Below are 20,477 nucleotides of genomic sequence, written 5' to 3' on the forward strand. Positions count from 1 at the left end.
TTTGTGTGTCTGTGGCTACAGCACAGCCTTCCACCAGTGCAAGAGTATAGAAAGAATCCGGTTCTCCGACCCATGCATGATGTCTGAGGGCACAATCCTACCCGGCAGTCAGTGCCTGGGCTTCTTGCGCTGGTGTGGAATGTCTGACGCAGATGTTTGCATCCCTGTGGTTACATCAGGTTCTCTGTGCAGGTGTGGTGTGGTGTGGGTGACAGCATTATCCATCGTGGCAGAGCTGAGCTGCAAGGCCTTCTGATGACAGGGGAGCTGCAGCCTTACAGAGGAGCCAGCCAGCCAGCCTCTCCTATGGTCTTGCAAGAGATTTTGTTATTATCTTCATCTCTACGTTAGCACACAGCATATGTATTGGGTCTTCCTTAATAGTTAGTGGAGCCCAAGTCAGTCATCCAGTTGGACCATTTTGTGCTGCTAGTTCTGGCATTGCATGGGTAGCTCTCAGGCCTGCTTATATCCCCCCCCCCCCAACCTTCCTAAAGGGCTAATTATTTTCAGACCGGTTCATGTTTTGTGCTCCAATCCTATGAACTTCCACCTTCACAAAGCAGCATTCTGGGCAAGGCACAACTGCTGTGTTGCTTGTAGTATAGTGTTGGAATAGGGAGTCCACCCAAAGGCATTTTGTGGGCAGGCACCACACTGCATAAAATGCTTGTGCGCTGGTTGCTACCACTGCCCCCACGTGCGGCAAAGCAGTCGCCCTGGAAGGCTGAGCCTTGCTGCCGAGCAGAGGGCGAACATTGGCAGAGCCCCCCCCCCCCCCCCGGGCTCAGCCACCAGGCGGGCAAATGTTCTAGGTGTGCCTGTTGCTTGAGAGCCAGGGGCATGAGACCCTAACGTTGCGCTGGCGCCTCTGCGGCCTTGGTCCTGGAGGCAAGGCGATGGGACAGTCTCAGGAAGCCGGTTCTTGGCGAGAGCCCTCTTGCCCCTGGGACGGCCTGGGGATCGCGGCCTCGCTGGGGGCAGAGCTGGCTGGAGGGGCGTCGTGGCGCACAGGGACGGCCCTCCTCCCCGCGCCAGCCCCGCGCCCCTGTGCTGCTGCGCTGGGGCTTGTCCCGGGCCCAGAGCCGAGGCCCCTCCGTCCCTCCCTGCCCGCCCGCGGCCGCGCTGCTGTGCCGGGCGAGCGGCGTGCTAAGCCCCGGCGCCCGCCAGGGGGCGCTCCGAGCCGCCGCCCCCGCCCCCTTGGGCGCGGGCCGCTCCCGGCCGCCCCACGCATGCGTGCGCCTCGCAAGATGGCGGCCACCAGCCGGCTCCTGCAGAGGCTGGCGAGCGGCGCCGGAGGGCCGTTGCGGCGGGCGCGCTGGAAGGCGCGGCTGGCGGCCGGCAGCCCGCTCCGGAGGGGCCTGTGCGAGGCCGCGGCCGGGGCGGACGACAAGCGGCGGCCGGAGGAGGAGCCGGCGGACGGCGCCATGGGCCTGCACGGTGAGCGCGGACGGCGGCCCTCGAGGCGCCTCCTCGTGCCCGCCCGGCGGCTGAAGGGCGCGACGCGGGCCAGCTGCGCCGCCGGGCTGCCTTTCCCCCGCCTCGGGCCCAGGCAGGGCTCGCCCCCGGGAACTCCCAGCCCAGGGGGAGGGGGGGAGGGCTGCCCCGGCCGGCCTCCGCGGCCTCCAGCCAGGCGCCGCCGCCTCGCCGCGCTCCTGCCGGCGTCTGGCCCCGGCGGGCGGTGCGCGGGGCTCCCTCTGGCCCGGGACGGGAACGGAGTGTGAGGGGGGAGCCTCTTTCCGGGCACAGATCCAGAGGGCCAGCCGGGGTCAGTGCGGCCAAGAGGCCAGCAGAGCCAACCCAGGCAGGTCTACTCAGAATCCTACTCAGGTCTATTCAGTGGGGCTTCCTTCCAGGACAGTATTCTCGGGATAGCGCTGTAAACAACTGTATCGTAGCATAAGCTTTCGAGAACCACAGCTCTCTTCGTCAGATGCATCGGATGCATTTAACAAAGAGAGCTGTGGTTCTCGAAAGCTTACGCTACAATAAAGTTGGTTAGTCTTAAAGGCGCTACTGGACTCTTATCTTTTCAGTCAGGCCTTCCACTCCCTTCAGGCAGGCTCGTCTCCATCCTCGAGCAGCGCTGGGCCCCTTTGGAAGCGGAGCTGGCCAGGTTCCCTTGAAGACTTGCCTTCATTTTGCTCATTAACCCCCCTGGTGTTTTGACCCTGCTTTACCTAATCTATGGGATGTTTTATATATGAGTTATTGTTGTTGTTATTGTTGTTTATTCAATTTATAGTTCGCTCTCCCCACCAAGCAGGCTCAGAGCGGATCACATCAGTTTAAAAATACAGATAAACAATTAAAACTGGTAGCATACAAAGAGCAGTTGCCATTTGGTTTCCAGCATCCTCAAGAATTTTCACTCTCTTTACTCTCAACATCCATTTGGCGGATCCCCTTTTTAATAATAATAGTAATAATAATATTAGTAACAGTAATAGTAGCAACAATAACAACAGCTGCACTTATGTACTGCTCTTTTAGACAGATTAGTGCCTCACTCAGAGTGGTGAACAAGTTAGTGTTATTATCCCCACAATGCAGCTGGGGCTGAGTGGGATTTGAACCAGTAGAGTGCTGATTCTCTCAGCTCAACCACTGTGCTACAGCAGCTCTCCTCTGTCTATATTCAAATGTTTCCAAATTGGACTTTCTGGGCGACTTTCCACTTCCATAAACGTTGGATTTAATAGCCCCGTAGTCCCTGTTCCCAGCTAATTCTGCAATACTTCCATCAGGTCTCCTCCCCATCTCTTTCTTGTGACTCAGACTTGCATTTATCTGGGTGGTGCTTGGATAGTTGAAGTCATTCGGTTCTACAATATACTCTGCTGTAGTTTCCTCTCACCTTTTCTCCATCTCCAGAGCACTCAAAGTTCTGGTCAGGTGGGCAGTAGGTCACCCCCGATTTTAAGTAATCTTTTGAGCTTGGTAGCACCACCCGTAGTAATTCCATGGGAGTGTTCATTTCTCTTTTCTACTTAGACTGTTCATACTCTTTGGCATATGAAGTGTCCCCATCCCCAGTGTGTCCTTTCTATAGAGTTTAAATCAAGAGATGGTCTCTAAATCTTGCAAGCTCATAGTAAAGTGAGGAGGATCCACGATGAAAAATGTAGAATCAGTGGGTGTATCAGTGGGTGTACACTCCACTGCGGCGGAGTGTAAAAAGCTCTCCTCTCGTGCCTGGGAGCCCTGTCCTCTTCAACCTCTGGGTAATGCTTAATTCTGTGAGACCCTACTTTGAGTGGGGTCACCGTTCAGGATTAGAAGGCAGTGGCTATGAGGTGCAAGACGTTCTTGGTGATTGCACAATATTGGAGATCCAGAAACCCTATCCACCGCTGGATTTTACATGATCAGAAAATTTTATTTTAAAAGACCTCTCCTTGATCCAAGAATTCTGCTTTGACACCTATTCTGCTGTTTTTATTTGCAGGTTTTATTGGTTCTACCATTTCAGTTAATTGCTGTTAACTTTTTTTAAAAAATGTGTTCCTGTTGTGAACCACCTTGAAAATAAAAAAACAACAGCACTCTTGTGAATCCATTATAGGAATCTTTTGGCTCGATATTGTAATATTCCCAAAGATTGTCGGTTGGTAGGTTTTGATGAGTTTGGCACCAAGGAAGCCACTGGACTGTGTCAGTCTGTTCAATTACCAGTTTTCTCAGAACTCTTTTTTATTCTGGATTCTTTCCTTTTTGCTTTCCCATTAGATAGGACAATGGAAGTGGGTGAGTTACTTCGGCTTTCCTTTCTCCTTTGTTCACAATTCCAGTTGTTGCAGTAATGTGTATGGACCTAAGGAATTGTTCTCTCAAATCTAAAAGTGCTTGTTATTGATAGATGGTTAGGAGAAAACATGAAGATATGCTTGCCAAGTTCTTGGGTCATACATTGAAGCTGTGTAATCCCATTTGAAAAGCAGATTGGGTATACAGGAGTTTGTTCCTGAAGCTGGGCAGTAATTCACATTACATGGCTCATCCCCCAATGAAAAGCACATCCTACACCCAGGAATGTTCTTGGTGACTAGCTATGGGCATCATAGTTGAACACACTCATCCCAGTGACACCAGGACTGTGGGAGACAGAAGTGAGTGGAAGGCCGCTTCAGTTGTCCACTGCCTGGAATACAGGGATGATGCGGACCTCACATGGACACTGGGTGCATTGCCAATTTGGCTGAAGCGATGGAAATTCCTGAAACTGACAGGTGTTTAACATCCTCCAACTCTTCCTTTCAGATTCAAGAGATTTGTTGAAGGAATTTCCCCAACCAAAAAACTTACTCAACAGTGTGATTGGAAGAGCCTTGGGCATATCCCACGCACGAGACAAGCTGGTGTATATTCATACCAATGGGCCTCGAAAAAAGGTACCCTTCTGTGTTCATCCCAAGTTTGATATTGCCTAATGCAGGGAGAGAGAATCCCACCTGATCCCTATGAGATCTGCTTCCCTGCTGGTATCTGAGCGGCTGAGATGTGGTGATCCTGACAGGTCTGGCAGTTGACATTTTATTTATTTATGTATTTTTGTGCCCTTTTCTCCCCAGTGGAGCTTCTAAGCTGCTTACATCGTTCTCCTCTCTTCTGTTTGATCAGTACAACAACGCTGTGAGATAGGTTTAGGCTGGGAGAATGCGACTGGCCCAAGGTCATCTAGCCAGCTTCCCTGGCGTAGTGGGGTTCAAACCTGGGTGTCCCAAGATCCTAGTCTAACAAGTATACCATACTGGCTCTTGGGAATACCAGTGTTGGTGATAGCACCTTTATAATCTTGACCTGAGTTACTGGGTGGGACAAGGGGGAAACTTTTACGGAGCGAGAAGCATCATTGGCGGCCTAAGGACAGCAAGGAAAGACACAGGCTGCCGGGAAGGTCCGTGGAGAGACATCCGAGGAAGGAACTTGCGGTTGTAGTGGAAAGCTAAGTGAAAATATTGGCTCCATATGCAACACAGCAGTGAAAAAGATGAACTTCATGCTGTGCATTAGTAGGAACGCAATTGAAAATAAAATGGCCGATACTGTAGTGCCCTTTTATAGAGCTATGTGTGGCCTCATTTTGGAATACTGTGTGCAGCTCTGGTTTCTGTATCCCAAAAAAGATGTTGCGGAGCTTTAAAAAGTGCAAATGAGAAAAACCAAGATGATTAAGTGGCTAGGAGTGCCTTTTCTATGAAGGAAGGCTGGAGAATCTAGACCTTTTAAGTCTAGCAGAAAAGACAGCTGAAGCTAAGGGGAGAGTAATAGAGTTTCCGTTATCTTTAAAATGGATCAAAAAATGGATAACGCTCTTTGTCCGTTGTGGAAAGGAAAAGATGTGCCAAGCAGAACATTCTGGATGCCCAGTTGCTTGCTTTTTCCCTCCTCTTTAGAAAGTCACGCTGCTCATCAAGTGGCCAAAAACGGTGGAGGTAGAAGGCTATGGGACCAAGAAGATTGATGCAGAACGACAGGCGGCAGCCGCTGCTTGCCAGCTCTTCAAGGTGACTGGGGCTGTTCTTGGCTTCTTGGCCCACAGATGGGCAGTCATGGTGCTCTGTGGCCGGTTGGCTTTCTTTTTCTTGGTTGCTGAGTCAGTGGATTAACTTTTAGTGATCAGAAGTAAGCTGGCAGGGGACTGGGGTTAGGGCGGTTGACATGGGTTGCAGAAGGTTTTAGTGCTGCAGACCTGGAGTAGCTGTTCTCCCCCCATCCCCACCCCTTTGTTATCCCATCCCAGTGCTTTACACAGCACAGCAGTTACTTTGCAGGTGCACCAAAATCATAGGCCTGTTGGTTGGTTGGATCTGGTTATTAACAGTTTGGTGCTTTGCGTGTTGGCTTGTATCACAGTCAGCATTTCAACCCAGGGCAGACAGGTTTTTCAGCCTGAGGGTTCTCCCAGCTGCCACCCCCACTGGAGTACTCTGAGTGGGCATCCACCTCTGGGCCCTCAGAAGCAAGCAGAGACCCAACAAGGCCCACCCTGCTGCTCTTAATGGCTCGTCCTTGCACTTGGCCCTCAAGCTGTTAAGCAGTTTGGTGGGGGGAGCATCTGCAGTCTGGCCAGCGCTCCCAACACAGTTAAGCTGGCCCCTTGGCTGTAATTGGGCCACTTTTGCCTTAAATATAGCTCTATCCCCCCCCCACACACACACACACATACAAAGATGCTCACCTGCTTGCTATGCCTTTGGGTTCTGCTAATCAGCCATCGCTGTTCTATCTGCATTGCTCTTGCTGAGGTTTGAAATGCGGCTGCAGACGGTGCCTGGCAGCTTAGAGCTGTTTTGGTCATGGCTTGGCCTCAGCAGAGAGCCTGCAAGCCCCAGAAAGACGCTGCCCCCTGGTTTGGTGTGCCCAGCCCAGCCCAGCCCAGCTTAGCAATGTACATTGAAATGCTCCTTTGCCTCTCTGCCTCCTTAATGGCTCAACGGTGGCTTCCTTCTCCCTCTTGCAGGGTTGGGGTTTGCTGGGACCCCGGAATGAGCTCTTCGATGCTGCCAAGTACCGCATCCTTGCTGAGCAGCTGGGCTGCCCTGAGGAGAAGTGGTGCTCGGAGGGCAGGTGGCGCTCCAAGTCCGGACCTTCCCTGGCTGATATTTCAACCTGCTGGAGGCGGGTAGAGCCGGACGAGCCCATCCAGGCCCTGGAGCACAACCAGCTGCTGAAGCCCATCCGCAAGGAAGAGCTGGAGGAGGGGGAGCTGGAGGAAGGGGAGCTGGAGGAGGGGGAGCTGGAAGATGACGCCATCAACGTTTCCGACTATCTGTCCGTGGCGCATCCTGGGGCTCGGACGCCCTCCAGAGACATCAGGTAGAGCCGTTTGCCTTGAAACGGAGATGATCCTTGCGTCCCAGCTCTTGGCTGCTCTAGTTCAGAAACAACAGGGGACCGTGTTAGGGAAGGGGAGGCCCAGAACGCCGCTTTGGGTCTCATCCGCAGCCCTCAGTGTTCATCTTATAGCCTGTCATCCCTTCGACTCATTGAACTTTGAGGCAAGCAGCAGCTCCCTGGGCTTTTGGGCAGAGGGAAGCCGTTCCCAGCTCCCTGCTGCTCAAGCCCTCCAAGCGGGAGGCGTTGGGGACTAAGCGGGAGGCCTCCGGTATGCCCCCTCCCTCCCTCCCTCCTCCACATATGCGCTGTCCCCTGGGAGCCCCGCTGCCCGCCAGACTTTGATAGTTACTCTGCACAAAGTTCCTTCCCCCCCCCCCCCGTGTACCTTGCCAGGAGCAGGAGCTGGCTACGGGGGACACCTGCCTTCTGGTGCTAGGATAGAGGGGAGGGTGGGCTCAGCCTCAGCTCCTTGAGTGCTGCGGGAGTCTTCTCCCAGCTCCCACCCTGACCCCAAGAACTGCCCTGCTTCATTGCGGAGGTTGCCCCGGCCGGCATCTGCTGATATGTGCATTGCTGCCTGCAAGCCTAGCCTTTTCCTCAGGTAGGCTCTTTGCAATTGGGGTGTGGCACTGGGGGAAGAGCGCGAGATTCTTGGCCACCTTCTAGAATGTTCTGAAGGTTCTGTCAGTCAGTGTGATGCAAAGAATGTGAGACACACAAGAGCCTGGCCTCGGGGAGCAAGAGGGGGCTGGCCACATTCCCCGCCATGTCTTTCTGCAGGTGGACTTCAGTAGACGGCAATCACGCTCAGACGTGTGTCGCTGACCAGGTGTTGGAGACCCTCTTGAGGAACGTTACTGTCTTGTTAAAAACAAGGGGGAAAGGGGGGCCTCGTGGTTGCAGAGAGATGTTCAAAGCTGGGGAGGCAGTTGGTGTTCTGGAGGGGGCTGCCCTGGTAGAGGACTGGGCTCTTTGGCCTCCCTCAGTTTCCAGCCCCTCTCCATCACCTGCCAGTTCCCTGCCTCCAAATATCTCAGACTGTGCCCTTTAAAAGACACAAAAAGCAGCGTGGGCCATAAGAAAATAAGGCAATAAACAGCCTTACCAGGCTAGCAGTGAGTGTTTTAGACCATTAGAGGGGTTTGTAAAAGCGCGATTGTGGCCTCTCCTCCCCCTCCACGCTGATGAAGGCATTGGGGGTGTCAGTAAACCGTGTAGGTTCAGCATCTCTGATCTCTTGTACTGCAGGGATGGCTTCTCCCTGGATATGACGGATGACAACACAGCACTCCGGGCACTGACCCAGTTTCCGCTCCCCAAAAACCTCCTAGCCCAGGTGATTCAGATCGCCACTTCTTCATCCACGGTCAAGGTGAGTCCAACTCAGACAGCAGGGGGGCGCTTTTGAGGGGAGGATGAGGAGAGAGATGCGAAGGCCCGCAAAATGTTGGGGGGGGGGGCGGGGGGGAGGGCCTGTTCTGCCGGCCGACATTATTTTCAAATATACACGTTGTTAAATGTGACCACTTCTATCCACAATTAATATTCTATGACACTGATGACAATACGTTGCCGTAAAGTTAGTTGTTTTCATCAGTGTGAAAAAGTTTTTGTCATCCGAGTATGCTGTTAAACGTATTGGGACTGGTGGAAACTATTTCTGTCCAAATTACACACTTAATTTTGTTACTACAAAATTTCTTTTGCACTTTCAGCTTTTGTTTTTTCCAATGGCAAAAACAAAGATACATATACTAAAATATTTTATTTGTTTATGTCATTTATAGTCTGCTTTTCCCACTGAGACTCAAGGTAGATTACATAGTGTGAGATTAGTACAGTCAGTATCGAGGACATTTCAGTAAACAATGCCATCGTGTAAATAAATGGAAGTTTACAAAGACGTTGCGTTAGCAGGAGTCCAGTACAGAGTTGAAGAAATGCTAAAACGGAGCATAACCAATTCTAGGACTGACAGCATAGAACTATCCAATAGGATCATACTTAAGGAAACAGCTAATACTTAGGAGCAATGCATAAGGCAACATAGTGGTGCAGTCTATGGTCCCTGTTGCATGAGTGAAGCATCTCGTTGAGAACCCCTGTCTACAATGCAGCCCTCCTAGCTGAGTAAAAAAGCCCTTTTGAATAAGTTCTGCATCATTTGTGTACAGCCAGGAGAGTGGGGGCTCTCCTGACCTCCTCAGGCAGGCTGTTCCATAGGGCAGGGGCCACCCCAGAGAAGGCCCGTGTACAGGCAGCTGTTGATTTTGCCCATGTGCAGGAGGCCCTGTTCAGAGAAGCAACCAGATGGGTAAGACGAACAGCTTTTGGACACCAACCAGAGAAGCTTAGCTAGACAGAGTTCGTTTAGCAGCAGCCAAGCAGGTTATTTGCTTTTTGTATCTGTTGCCTGTCTCGTTTGAGTGCCCTCATGCTTTGCGACACACTCTAAACCTAATAAAAATACATTTTATTCAAGTAATGTCTGGATTTACTGACTGAGGCGTGAGTAGACGAGTCCAGGGGGCTGGAGAATCAGGGCCTTGGGGAAGGCAGAGGCCTCAGACCAAATTCAGTTAAAAGGATCACGCTCCTCTCCTGCCTGACAGTCAGTGTGGCTGTTTTCAGCGCCTGATGTTGGAGGTTTGGGGGGCGGCATGAACCATGCAGAGGTCTTTGTCTGTTGGAGGAAGACTCGGGCGAAGGGAGTCAGAGCATCCAGGCATGTCTTTAAAGCAGTAAAATGAGGGATGAGAAGAAAGTATGGCAAAGATTTCAGTTTTCCCCCAAATTTCCCTTTGGGCAAGAGGGAAGAAAAGCCAACAATACTTTTTCTTTCCATGGCTTTTAAAATTTCTGGGAAAGGAAAGTATGCTTAAAAGAGGCTGAGGATCCATCCTGCCTTGCACTGAGTTTGATAGAAACAGAGGCCTTCCACGGGGGTGTTGACTAGAAAATGAGAACTGCCAGAAGCGGAGAACAGATGGGCAGCTCTCTGAACCTTGGCTGTGGGTTACTCACTCGACAGTGAAGGCACGTGCTTCAGGAAAAGCCAAAATCTTCAGATTCCCTCAGCAGTCTGCCCAAGGAAAAACTCTTCCTCCTTCTCCCCAAATAAACTTCTCCTTTTCCTAGTCTATGTTGCTTTGCATGGAGCAGCCCTTCAGAGAGCATGCAGCAGCCCCAAGCTCTAGTGTGCTGTGTCAGGAGGCACGTAGCAGAATCTGGCCACTGCTAGGCCTGCGACTAAAGAGACAAGCATGTTGGTCTTCACCACCGCGGTGGTTGGTGGTCCTCCACACCAAGACTGACGGCATGAAGGGTTGCATTCCCTCCCTGCAGTCGTTGCGAGGGCCTCTGCTGATTCCCCATTCCCTCTTGCAGGAGTACATGCAGTTCAGGACAGTGGGCACCAAGACCAAGATCTGCAAGCTGACGCTCCGCTGGCCGTGCCCCATGACCTTTGCCGCTAAGGGGCGCCGCAAGGTGGAGGCCGAGAACAAAGCAGCTGCTTTGGCCTGCCAGAAGCTGAAGGTGGGTCACTGGCCCAGAGCCGAGAAGGGCCCAGAAGGCTTCCTGGGCCTCCCTGCTGCTCCGGCACTCCAGGGGGATCCAGGTTGGCATGTCCGACACAGGGATTCTTTCAGCAATGCTTCCATCCAGTGGATCTCCGTTTGCTCAGCAGGCCAGAGCCATGGTTGCAGGTGCCCTTCTGAACCCAAGGGTATTGCAGGATGTAGAAGGTTCAACCACTCCCCCTTCCCATTGGCATGGTTCCCTGTGGGCCGCCCCATCCATCTGTCCCCTGGCCTTCTGAACTCCCAGAAGATATTCCCCTCCCTTGGCACAGCCAGATTAGCCACCTGGCTCCATGCCACAGTAATATCTACTGTAATGCTCTTTACAGAGGTCTCTCCTCAAAGTCAGCTTAGAAAAACTCCCATTTGGTGCAGAGCATCATAGCTGGGTTATTATCAGGAACTAGGCGGAGCAGACATCCCACTCGCATAAATAAACGCCTCTGTGTCCTGTTCTCTTGCAGAGCCTCGGCTTGGTAGATAAGAACAACAACCCCCTGAGCCATGCCATGTATAACATGACATCCCTCCGGGAACTCGGAGAAAACCAGAGGAAGCCCTGCCACATCAAAGTCCCAGAGGCCACGCTGCACAAGATCGAGAACTACCTAAACCACGTAAAGGGGGGGGGGTTGCATTTTACATTTGATTTATACATGGCGAGGCAAGTTTCTAAGGGTGCCGCTTTATTCACCAAGACCTTCCTTTTCCCACTGAGAGCTTCTTGTTGAGCTTTGTCCTCATTATCCATCCCAGCTTCCTCGTTGCTGTACAAAGGTGGATTGTTTATTTTACACTTTTCTGTGTTGAAAAGCAGCAAGTATGTTCTAAAGGAATAGGTAAAACAGTGAAAACACCACAGAATACAAGAATCTAACCGTGAATGGAGCTGAGCCTGAGGACGGGGTGGTGTGGAATATCTGATTGCTGCCTGCCCCAGGGGCCCCACCAAAGGAGCAGGGGGTGGGGCATGACCCTCAGATAAATAAATAAAATTTAAAATATTGATATATCTGCCTTTCCCCCAGGCATCCTGAGCCCCAAGATGGGGCAAAACGTAAGGACGTTATGAACAATTTAAGAAACATCAAAAACTAAAACTACCACTACTACTACTACTACTACTAAATACCTGGGTTTATATACCGCTCTTCTAGACAGATTAGTGCCCCACTCAGAGCAGTGAACTAAGTCAATGTTGTTATTCCCACAATACGGCTTTCAGCCGTTGCTGACAGGAGTGGGTTAAGGCCACCTACTGAGCTCATGGCAGTGGTGGGGTTCAAACCAGCAGTGCTGATGTGCTATGCTACGGCAACTTACGCCCTGGCCAGCCAGGTGTTCCCCCTTTGTCACAAGCAGCTGAGGTCAAGACAGTGGGTAGCCCACAGCCACAAATAAGCTCTCGTTGGCGTTCTAGGACTTAAATCCAGATCTCACAGTGGAAATGAGGCACAGCTTGGGTGACGGGTAGACATACTGAACAAGAAAGCAGATTCCAGGCAACGGAAGGTGATGCAGCAGTCAGCCAGCGAGGCCCCCTGGCTTCAAGCCAAGGCCTCCCCGCCTCCCTCTGCCACCTCCAGTCAGTGCTGGAGATGATAAATCTGTCGTGGCTTTTTAGGGGGAATGCTGGGAACTAGCTTTGCCAGAGTGCTGGATCCATAGGTTAAGCCACAGCACTTTAAACTGCTTTGCATCAGGCTCCAGTGTCGCCACGTAGGCATGCCGTTTCAGAGAGGGCCCTGACTGGCTTTCTTCTCCTCTCTCAGTACCCAGTAGACAGCCGGGATTCCAGACCTCGGCTTGCCGATGACATGATGAACCTGAGCAAGGAGACTGGCACCCTCAGCGACGCCATCACAGGCAAGCCCTACGTCCCCATGCTGGAGTCAGAGGAAGTGCGCCTGAGCCAGAATCTCCTGGCCCTTTGGAAGAGGAGGGGCTCGGCGTGGCAGGAGAGCCACCCTCTGCCTGTGGACTCCCACAGAGAAGCCATCCTCTCTGCTGTGGAGCAGAACCCGGTGGTGGTGATTGCCGGGGACACAGGGTGTGGGAAAACCACCCGCATCCCCCAGTTGATACTGGAGCACTCTATTCTGGAAGGGCGTGGGGCTCGCTGCAATATGGTCATCACTCAGCCTCGGCGGATCAGCGCCATCTCCGTGGCCCAGCGTGTGGCCCAGGAGCTGGGACCAAACATGCGGAAGAACGTGGGCTACCAGGTGCGGCTGGAGAGCAAGCCGCCTGCGCGAGGGGGAGCCCTGCTCTTCTGCACCGTGGGGATCCTCCTGCGGAAACTGCAGAGCAACCCTCGCCTGGAGGGCGTCAGCCACGTCGTCGTGGACGAGGTGCACGAGCGCGATGTCAACACCGACTTCCTGCTTATCCTGCTGAAGGGCATCCAGAAGCAGAACCCAGACTTCCGCCTGGTGCTCATGAGTGCCACGGGAGACAACCAGCTGTTTTCGCAGTACTTTGGGGACTGCCCTGTGGTCAAGGTGCCAGGCTTTATGTATCCCGTCAAAGAGTACTACCTGGAGGAGATCACGGCCATGCTGGGGCGGCACAGGCATCGCCACTACGAGATCAAGGTGAGTCTTTGGGCTCCCTGGAGGTGTCCCCGAGAAGGCCACTGGGCATGGCTCGCTTTCACACCGTGCTGGTCAAAGCTTCCTGCCAGGGTGACAGCCAAGGTGACTTGTGCATAGATCGGCAAGTGGGGTGGGTGTGTCAGACGGATGCCGGCTGCTGGTCCCGCAAAGTCTCTTGAAGCAGCTCTCAGTTAGGAGCTGGCAACTCCAGTGCAGACTCGGACCGATGGAGGGGTGCAGTGAGCACACTGCATACGATGTGCCATTTGGGACAGAATAGGGTGGGGCTTGGGCGGAATGGCCCTTTCCCCTTACTGGTTGGCCAGTTGCACGAGGGAGAAAACCTTGCTTGGTTTGGTTATGGGCTTTGCCTCTTGCGGGAAGGAACAGCTTCAAAGCCTGCCTTTGCCTGAAAATGGAGCAGAGCTAACAGAGTATATTTTAAAAACGAATCCCCTGAAGTCATAAAAATAATAAAAATGCTCATCAGGCACTTTTTCTGTCGCTGACCCAAGAACGCTCCCCGCCCCTCCCCATACCTCACTGTGCCCAAAGGGCAGCAGCTGTCGCTCTGCACTGCCTTAGTTCTGGTACGCAGTGCACCGTCCTTGGGTCTCTGGCTATGCTGCAAGTCACTGGAAGTGCAGAACAGAACGGTAAGTTCAGAATTCAGTCTCCTGAGCATCTCAGCATCTTTTTTTTTTTTAAGAGCAAATTTATGGCCCTCATAAATGCAAATGATGTTTGAATGTGAATTAGCAATTCCTGCTGAAGCCAGGGAGGCGGCAGAATACCGGTTCCTACAGCAGCTAGGAGCCAAGGTTCAGTGTGCGTGCTCCTTTAACTGGCCCGGCATGGAGTGGGTTCTTGGTTCCACGCAAGGGCAGCTCAACTTCAGCACGGTTGCTGGAGCTTGCTGGTCAACGGATGCCTTCTGCCTTTGTTCCAAGCCGGGAGGGGGAAAGCATGAATTTTCCCAGGGGAGGACCCTGAGACTGATCCAGGGAAAGATCCCCTGGTTCCAGACGTGATGGACCCGGCCTGCCTTGGTTCACTGGCCTGCCTCGGTTCGCATTAGCTGGGAGGAAGCAGAGTGTTCAAGAGGCAGCCTGCTTGCCCCCTCCAGAGCCACTCCGGCTGGCCGTTGGGGAGAAAGAGACCCTGCAGGAGGATCCCCTGAGGCCAGGCGGAGAACTCTGCCCGGGGTGCCCTTTGCTGGGTCTCCTGTCCTGCAGGGAAGAGACTGATTTGGCCTCCTTTGCTCCTCAGCAGTCGGATGAGGAGTGCGTCCTTGACCTTGAGCTGATCTCTGACCTGGTGCTCCAGATTGATGCCCACGGAGAACCAGGTAAGGGGCTTGACTCGATGTGGCTGAAGAACTCATGTTTCTTGGAGCGGAGCAGGAGAAACTGCATGGAAAGGAGATTGGCGTGGCCTGCTGACAGCCCTGCCTGCATGGGGGGAGGCCTTAAGCAGCCCCTCCTCCCGGTTGCAGAGCACGGGAAGCCAGGCAGAGCTCTCCCCCCCCCCCCACCTCCACTTCTCTGCCTTGACCTGCCTGGGTGCTGGGAGGTTCTCAGGCACCATCTGGAACTCTACCCCCTTGCAGACCATGCCTGTCCTTCCTTCCTACTGCCAGGTGGGATCCTCTGCTTCCTGCCCGGCTGGCAGGAGATCAAAGGAGTGCAGCAGCGCCTCTTGGAGAGCCTGGGAACTCACAACAGCCGCTACCTTGTTTTACCAGGTAGGGCGGACCTCAGCCCTGGTCCCTGTCCTTTGCTTGGGTGGCAGTGCCGGGAAGGGGAGGGCTTGTAGCATTCAGCCCCTGCTCTCTGGACACAGATGCCAGCTTCAGCTGTGGCTTGGCTTCCCGCGAGTCCCGTGATGTAAGAGAGCAGAGCCTGGAGGCTGCCTGTTGTGCACTCCTGCGACTCTGTTGTTAGACTTTTGAGTTGGCTGTTAACTTACCTTCAGCTGCTTCGGAAGCCACTCTTAACTGAAGAGCAGGGGATAAACCCAGGTTAGTGATGTGCCTCTTGGTGGAGGGGAGGTGCTGACTGGCTTACCCCCCTCCCCACACAGTTCATTCCAACATCCCGATGATGGACCAGCAGAGCATCTTCCCACGGCCGCCTCCCGGTGTACGGAAGATTGTCCTCGCCACCAACATTGCCGAGACCTCCATCACAATCAACGATATTGTGCATGTTGTGGACAGTGGGACCCACAAGGAGGAACGCTATGACCTCAAGACCAAGGTGCGTTTGCTGCCCCGGCCCCGCCTCTGAGCTCCTCCCTCGGCCCTTTTCCTCCTCTGCCTCTGAACCCCCACAGGCCTTCTTGTGCCTGATCTTCAGATGCTCCACTGGCCTGTCCTCCACCTTGTTTTTAAACCATTGTCAGTACACAATCAGTTTGTAAGAACATGTGTAGAAGTCTGTCACCCCACCCCCTTCCTTGCTTCCTCCATTCTCGTGTTCTGTGGCTTCACCAGCCCTCCTCTCCGAGGTGATTGAGGTTCTGTTTAAATTCTGCGCTGTTTGTAAAGCAGCATCTCCAGTGCTGAGCTGAGTGAATATAAGGTCACAGTTGCGTTCTTAGAGCCAGAGTCAAATCCAGCAGCACCTGAAAGACTAACAAGATTTCCAGGTTCTAAGCTTTCAGAAGTATCTGACAGAGGAAGCTCTGGCTCTCGAACACTTATACCAGCTTGGGGTAGCGGTTAAGAGCAGCAGGACTCTAATCTGGAGAACTGAGGACTGATTCCCCACTCCTCTGCTTGAAGCCAGCTGGGTGACCGTGGGTCAGTCACAGCTCTCTCAGAGCTCTCTCAGCCCCACCCACCTCACAGGGTGATTGTTGTTGTGGGGATAATAATAACACACTTTGTAAACCGCTCTGAGCGGGCGTCAAGTTGTCCGGAAGGGCAGTATCTATACATCGAATGTTGTTGTTGTTGTACCCTGGGAAATCTTAACTGGTCTTGAATGTGCTGCTGGACTTGACCCTCGTCGTCCTACCGCAGACCAGCACCGCTACCGACCTGCAACGAATTGCATTTTTGAGCCAGACAAGGAGGCTGCGCAGGATTCCCAGCCTCTGCCGTGGGGCCCCGCCTCTCAGGAGGGTCTGTTGATGCTGCTGCCCTGCAGGGTGCTACTATTTCGCGCAGGGCTCATTTGTCCCAGGCGGTCGCTGAGGGTGAAGGTGGCTTGATCTGAGCAGGTGCAAGCGTTGTGCCGGAGTGTCACATCCGTCTTTCCCAGGTATCGTGCCTGGAGACTGTGTGGGTGTCAAAGTCCAACGTGATCCAGAGGCGCGGGCGTGCTGGTCGCTGCCAGTCGGGCTTTGCCTACCATCTCTTCCCTCGCAGCCGCCTAGACAGGATGCCCACCTTCCAAGTGCCTGAAATCCTCCGCACCCCTCTGGAGAACCTGGTTGTGCAGGCCAAGCTCCACATGCCAGAGAAAACGGTAGGTCCGTCCCCTGCGTGGGCAGCTCCACACCCTGCAGGGCCTTGTCCTGTGCCGTTTCTTTGTAGAGGGAGCCAGGAGAGCTTGCCAGTAGCCTGAGTAGAAGGCCTGGCCCTGTGCTGGGGTCATAGTCTGCCTGCCAAAGATCTGCCACCTTTGGGTCAGAACTGAGCGTTCTTGGCATGGAGAAGAGCTCTAAGATACTCAGACTGGTGCGTGCGTTCGTGCGTGCGTGTGTGTGTGTTCAGAGCCATATGTAGCTGGTACCTTCCTGACTTCATTTCCGGTGGGGAGGCTGGAGTGCTCCTCCTCTTTATGCTGTGTGTGTGCTTTGCTCACAGGCTGTTGAATTCCTCTCCAAAGCCTTGGATAGTCCAGACATCAAAGCTGTGGATGAAGCCGTGATCCTTTTGCAGGAGATTGGTAAGTGACTGAGCTCGTGGGGGGGGGGGGGGGCTGTCACGAACGGAAGCGCCTCCTGAGGCCATGTGGGCAATAGGGAGGGGGGTCCCCTTCTCTCTAGCGGCCGGCTGTGGAAGGCTCACCCTGCCTGGCTGATGCTGAGGCCCTTCCAGGTGTGCTGGACCACAGGGAGGCCTTGACCACTCTGGGCAAGCGTCTGGCGCAGATCTCCACGGACCCTCGGCTGGCCAAAGCCATTGTGCTGGCCTCCATCTACCGCTGCATCCACCCGCTCTTGGTCATCGTCTCCTGCCTCACCCGGGACCCTTTCAGCAGCAGCCTGCAGAACCGGACAGAGGTGGACAAGGTGAGGAGAGGGGGATGGGCTGCTTCAGCAGGGGGCTGGGACAGGTGCAAGTGGCGGAGGGCTCACCACCCGCCGTAATGGGGCCTTTCCGTTCCCCAGGCCAAGGCCCTGCTGAGCCAGGAGAGTGGCAGCGACCACCTGGCTTTTGTGCGGGCTGTGGCAGGCTGGGAAGATGTGCTGCGGCGCAGGGACAGCCGGGCTCGCGACAACTACCTGCAAGATTATCTCCTGTACGCCCCCAGCCTGCGCTTCATTAACGGTAAGAGCTGCTTGGCCATTACAGGAGCGGGGAATGGAGCTGGGGCAGGAAGGTCCACATGAGTGTTTTGGCTACGGAGCACTTCCCCTCCCGTATTCTTAGCCAGATGCCTTGGCCAACCGGGGCCTAATCCATACAGCTCCTTCTCTCCCATTTAGTTGCATCCAAAGAAGGGAGCTCTGACTCTCGAAAGCCTACACCCTGAAAATCTTGCTAGTCACTGAGATGACGCTGGTCTCTAACCCTGCTGTTTTACTGCAGAACAGTGTTGGCTACCCGTGTAAAGGTTCCCCCGGTTTAGTTTTCTCATTCCTCTGCTTTCTGAGCCAAGGTGCCAGGGCTTGAGTCAGTGGACAATATGTGGCTGCTTCTCTCCCCAGCTCCCAGCGTGCCATTAATGGGGGGGAACCCCTTTTGTCGCTGGCAGGCTCTTGTCTCGCTGCTAGAGAACTGAGTATGATGCTTGGGGCAGAAAGTGCCGCCCGAATGAGTACACACCCTGTGGTTTGCGTTTGTTTTGTTTTTTGCAATTCCCTTGCAGGGTTCTTCCATTTCCTGTCATAGTTTTCTCTGTGGCCCATCGGCAGGGAAATAACAGTCTGTGACAGAGTATGACTTTATTATTGCTGATGGGAAAGATTCTAAAGTTTTTTGTACTCTTCTTGTTAGCAATAATATTACCGATAACCGCCGTAATAATGACATCCCACCCAGATCACTGATCTGGCCCAACCCTCCCCCCATCACAGCTTGACCAGGCAGCACCAAGGCATTCACTCCCCCCACACCTCCTTTACTGGCTTTCCTTCAGAACCTCCTGAGGCACACCACGCAGGGGGCTTCATTCGTTCATTGTGTGCAACAGCATTCAAGTGCATGGGGGGGGGTCGCTCTCCTATACCCAATCCGTAGGTCAAGCAGAAGGTTGGTTTGGCCCTAGAGGGGGCAGCTTCAGTAGCCGTGGAGCTTGTTCCTGGGCTCCCGGTTTCTGCAGTGATGGAAGGAGAGGAGCTTGGCCCCCCCAGGGGAATTCTGCCTGCTGTGCCTGAGAGCGGAGGCAGGGAGCCGCACAGAGGCAGGGGGGGACACTGAGACAGGCCTAGGCGGGAGAGGAGGAGGAGGAGGAGGACGGCAGCACCCGGGAAGTAGACCTCTTGCGCCTGCCTCCCTGCACTCCTCTGCCTCTGCCAACATGATGCCCTCCATCGAAGTGCATGGCAAAGCCAGGGCAGAACTAATACTGGGTACTCTCTCCCCCCCCCTTCCTTTTTCCTTTCCACCAGTGTGATGCTCCATTCCGCTTCTGCCTCCGCAGGTCTTGTGAAGCAGTTCTCGGAAAATCTCTATGAGGCTTACCTGGTGCCAACCCCCTCTGACTGCCTCCTGCCCTCATCTGTATGCAACCAGTACAGTGAGGAAGAGGAGCTGGTGAAGGGCGTTCTCATGGCTGGGCTGTACCCTAACCTCATCCAGGTGAGACTCCCTCCCTTCCATACGGAGTTGCAGAGGGTCTGGCGGGGGGGGGGGGTTAAGGTTGACACTCGGACACGCTGAGCTGGGAGGACCACCTTGCACCCCATCCCCTCTGAGCATGTTGGGTGTCTGAGGTGGAAAAGCCACCCCCGGTTCTGCCCCCGGAGTCCTCCGCACCCCCTGCTGCAGCCTGGAATGAAGGAGGCGGCTGCTTGAATTCACTGGTGGTTCCAGAGGCTGAATGTGCCTCTGTGCCGTTCACACCGACTTGGGATGCAGCCTGTGTGAACGGGAACAAGACTCAACAAGACTTGAGGAGGGGGAGGCGTTCCCCCCGGCTTCTGTGTTCTGACTCAGACCCAAGCAAAACACAAAGAGTCAGAACATAGAAGCCGGGGGGGGGGACGCCTCCCCCTCCTCAAGTCTACCTGAGCTCCACACTCGTCCTCTGGATCTCTCTTGCTGGGACAGCCAGGCCCTCCTTTCTTGGGCAGGGGGCAGAGAGGAGGTGCCCCAGGAAGTGATGCTCTTTTCTTCAGGCCTCGGTCTCCCGGAGGGAGGGGGATTGTTTGCTGAGCCTGGGAGCGTCCCTTGCCCGGGTTCCTTGTTGGTTCTGTCCCAGCACGGGACTTAGTATCGGGCCCCGATCTCAGCATCCTGAAAAATCTTGGAAGGGAAAACTTAAGTTCATGTTTGTCAGTGGTCAGAAGCAAAAGAGGTGTGCCAGATTGGTGCCACTTGCCAGCTTTTGCGGTTCTTAAGCGCAGCGCCCAAGGCCCCACAGCCTTGTTTTCTGGTTCAGGGACTCTGGCCGGTCCTCCTCCTGTTTCCCCTTCTTTTTGCCCAGCCTTGCTCATACATCATTTCCTCTTGTGTCTTCCTAGGTGAGGCAAGGCAAAGTGACCAGGCAGGGCAAGTTCAAGCCCAATAGCTACACCTACCGGACAAAAGCTGGCACCGTCCTTCTGCACAAGTCCACCATCAACAGGTGAGTGGCCTGCTGGGGCAGACGCAGGCCAGGGCGGCTCACAGTCCGCAGGTGTCCCACCTTGGATGGAAAGCAGGCTGGAGGGTGGCAGAGGCAAGCAGCAGATGAGAGGATTTCTCTGTCCCATTCCCTCCACTCCAAGCATGAGTGTGTCAGCCTCTGTTGTATCTCTTTTCCCCTCCCACCTTAGATGTCTTTTTTTCCACTAACCTATCAAGCCCCTAATGCTTTGGCTTTTTCTCCTAGAGGAGAGGCAGTTTCCCTGTTCTGGATTTTGTCCAGCGCTGCATTATTCGAATTTCGGAGAGGATTCCAAAACTGCACCCAGTTTCCCAAGCTCAGGGGTGCCACCAAGGGATCTGGCCACTTTCTGTTGTGTACCTTCCCTGGTAGTTCCTGTCATGGAATTGACCTCCTTTGCCGGTGGTGGCTGGCCTCCTGAGTTGATGCTGCCATTACGCTTCTCACCTGGAGCCCGTGATCTCTTTCTTGATCAGTCG

At 54.0% G+C, this 20,477-nt stretch overlaps 1 protein-coding gene across 2 annotated transcripts in view; it reads left to right on the plus strand.

Moving 5' to 3' along the window:
* DHX30 (DExH-box helicase 30) overlaps positions 1 to 20,477 on the plus strand; it is a 38,262-nt gene that overhangs the window by 15,294 nt on the left and 2,491 nt on the right. Inside the window, exons 3-18 of one of the 2 annotated variants that reach the window (XM_054991282.1) lie at positions 4,261 to 4,391; positions 5,397 to 5,507; positions 6,464 to 6,819; positions 8,089 to 8,212; positions 10,228 to 10,377; positions 10,886 to 11,038; positions 12,194 to 13,015; positions 14,285 to 14,363; positions 14,655 to 14,759; positions 15,098 to 15,273; positions 16,282 to 16,488; positions 16,830 to 16,911; positions 17,064 to 17,257; positions 17,357 to 17,516; positions 18,832 to 18,989; positions 19,874 to 19,977. In XM_054991282.1, the coding sequence (XP_054847257.1) occupies positions 4,261 to 4,391; positions 5,397 to 5,507; positions 6,464 to 6,819; positions 8,089 to 8,212; positions 10,228 to 10,377; positions 10,886 to 11,038; positions 12,194 to 13,015; positions 14,285 to 14,363; positions 14,655 to 14,759; positions 15,098 to 15,273; positions 16,282 to 16,488; positions 16,830 to 16,911; positions 17,064 to 17,257; positions 17,357 to 17,516; positions 18,832 to 18,989; positions 19,874 to 19,977 (3,112 nt within the window). The remainder of the gene's footprint in view (positions 1 to 4,260; positions 4,392 to 5,396; positions 5,508 to 6,463; positions 6,820 to 8,088; positions 8,213 to 10,227; positions 10,378 to 10,885; positions 11,039 to 12,193; positions 13,016 to 14,284; positions 14,364 to 14,654; positions 14,760 to 15,097; positions 15,274 to 16,281; positions 16,489 to 16,829; positions 16,912 to 17,063; positions 17,258 to 17,356; positions 17,517 to 18,831; positions 18,990 to 19,873; positions 19,978 to 20,477) is intronic. The other variant, XM_054991281.1, reaches the window with a different exon arrangement.

Source organism: Eublepharis macularius, chromosome 11, assembly GCF_028583425.1.
Source record: "Eublepharis macularius isolate TG4126 chromosome 11, MPM_Emac_v1.0, whole genome shotgun sequence".
In the NCBI taxonomy this organism is placed as follows: Eukaryota; Metazoa; Chordata; class Lepidosauria; order Squamata; family Eublepharidae; genus Eublepharis; species Eublepharis macularius.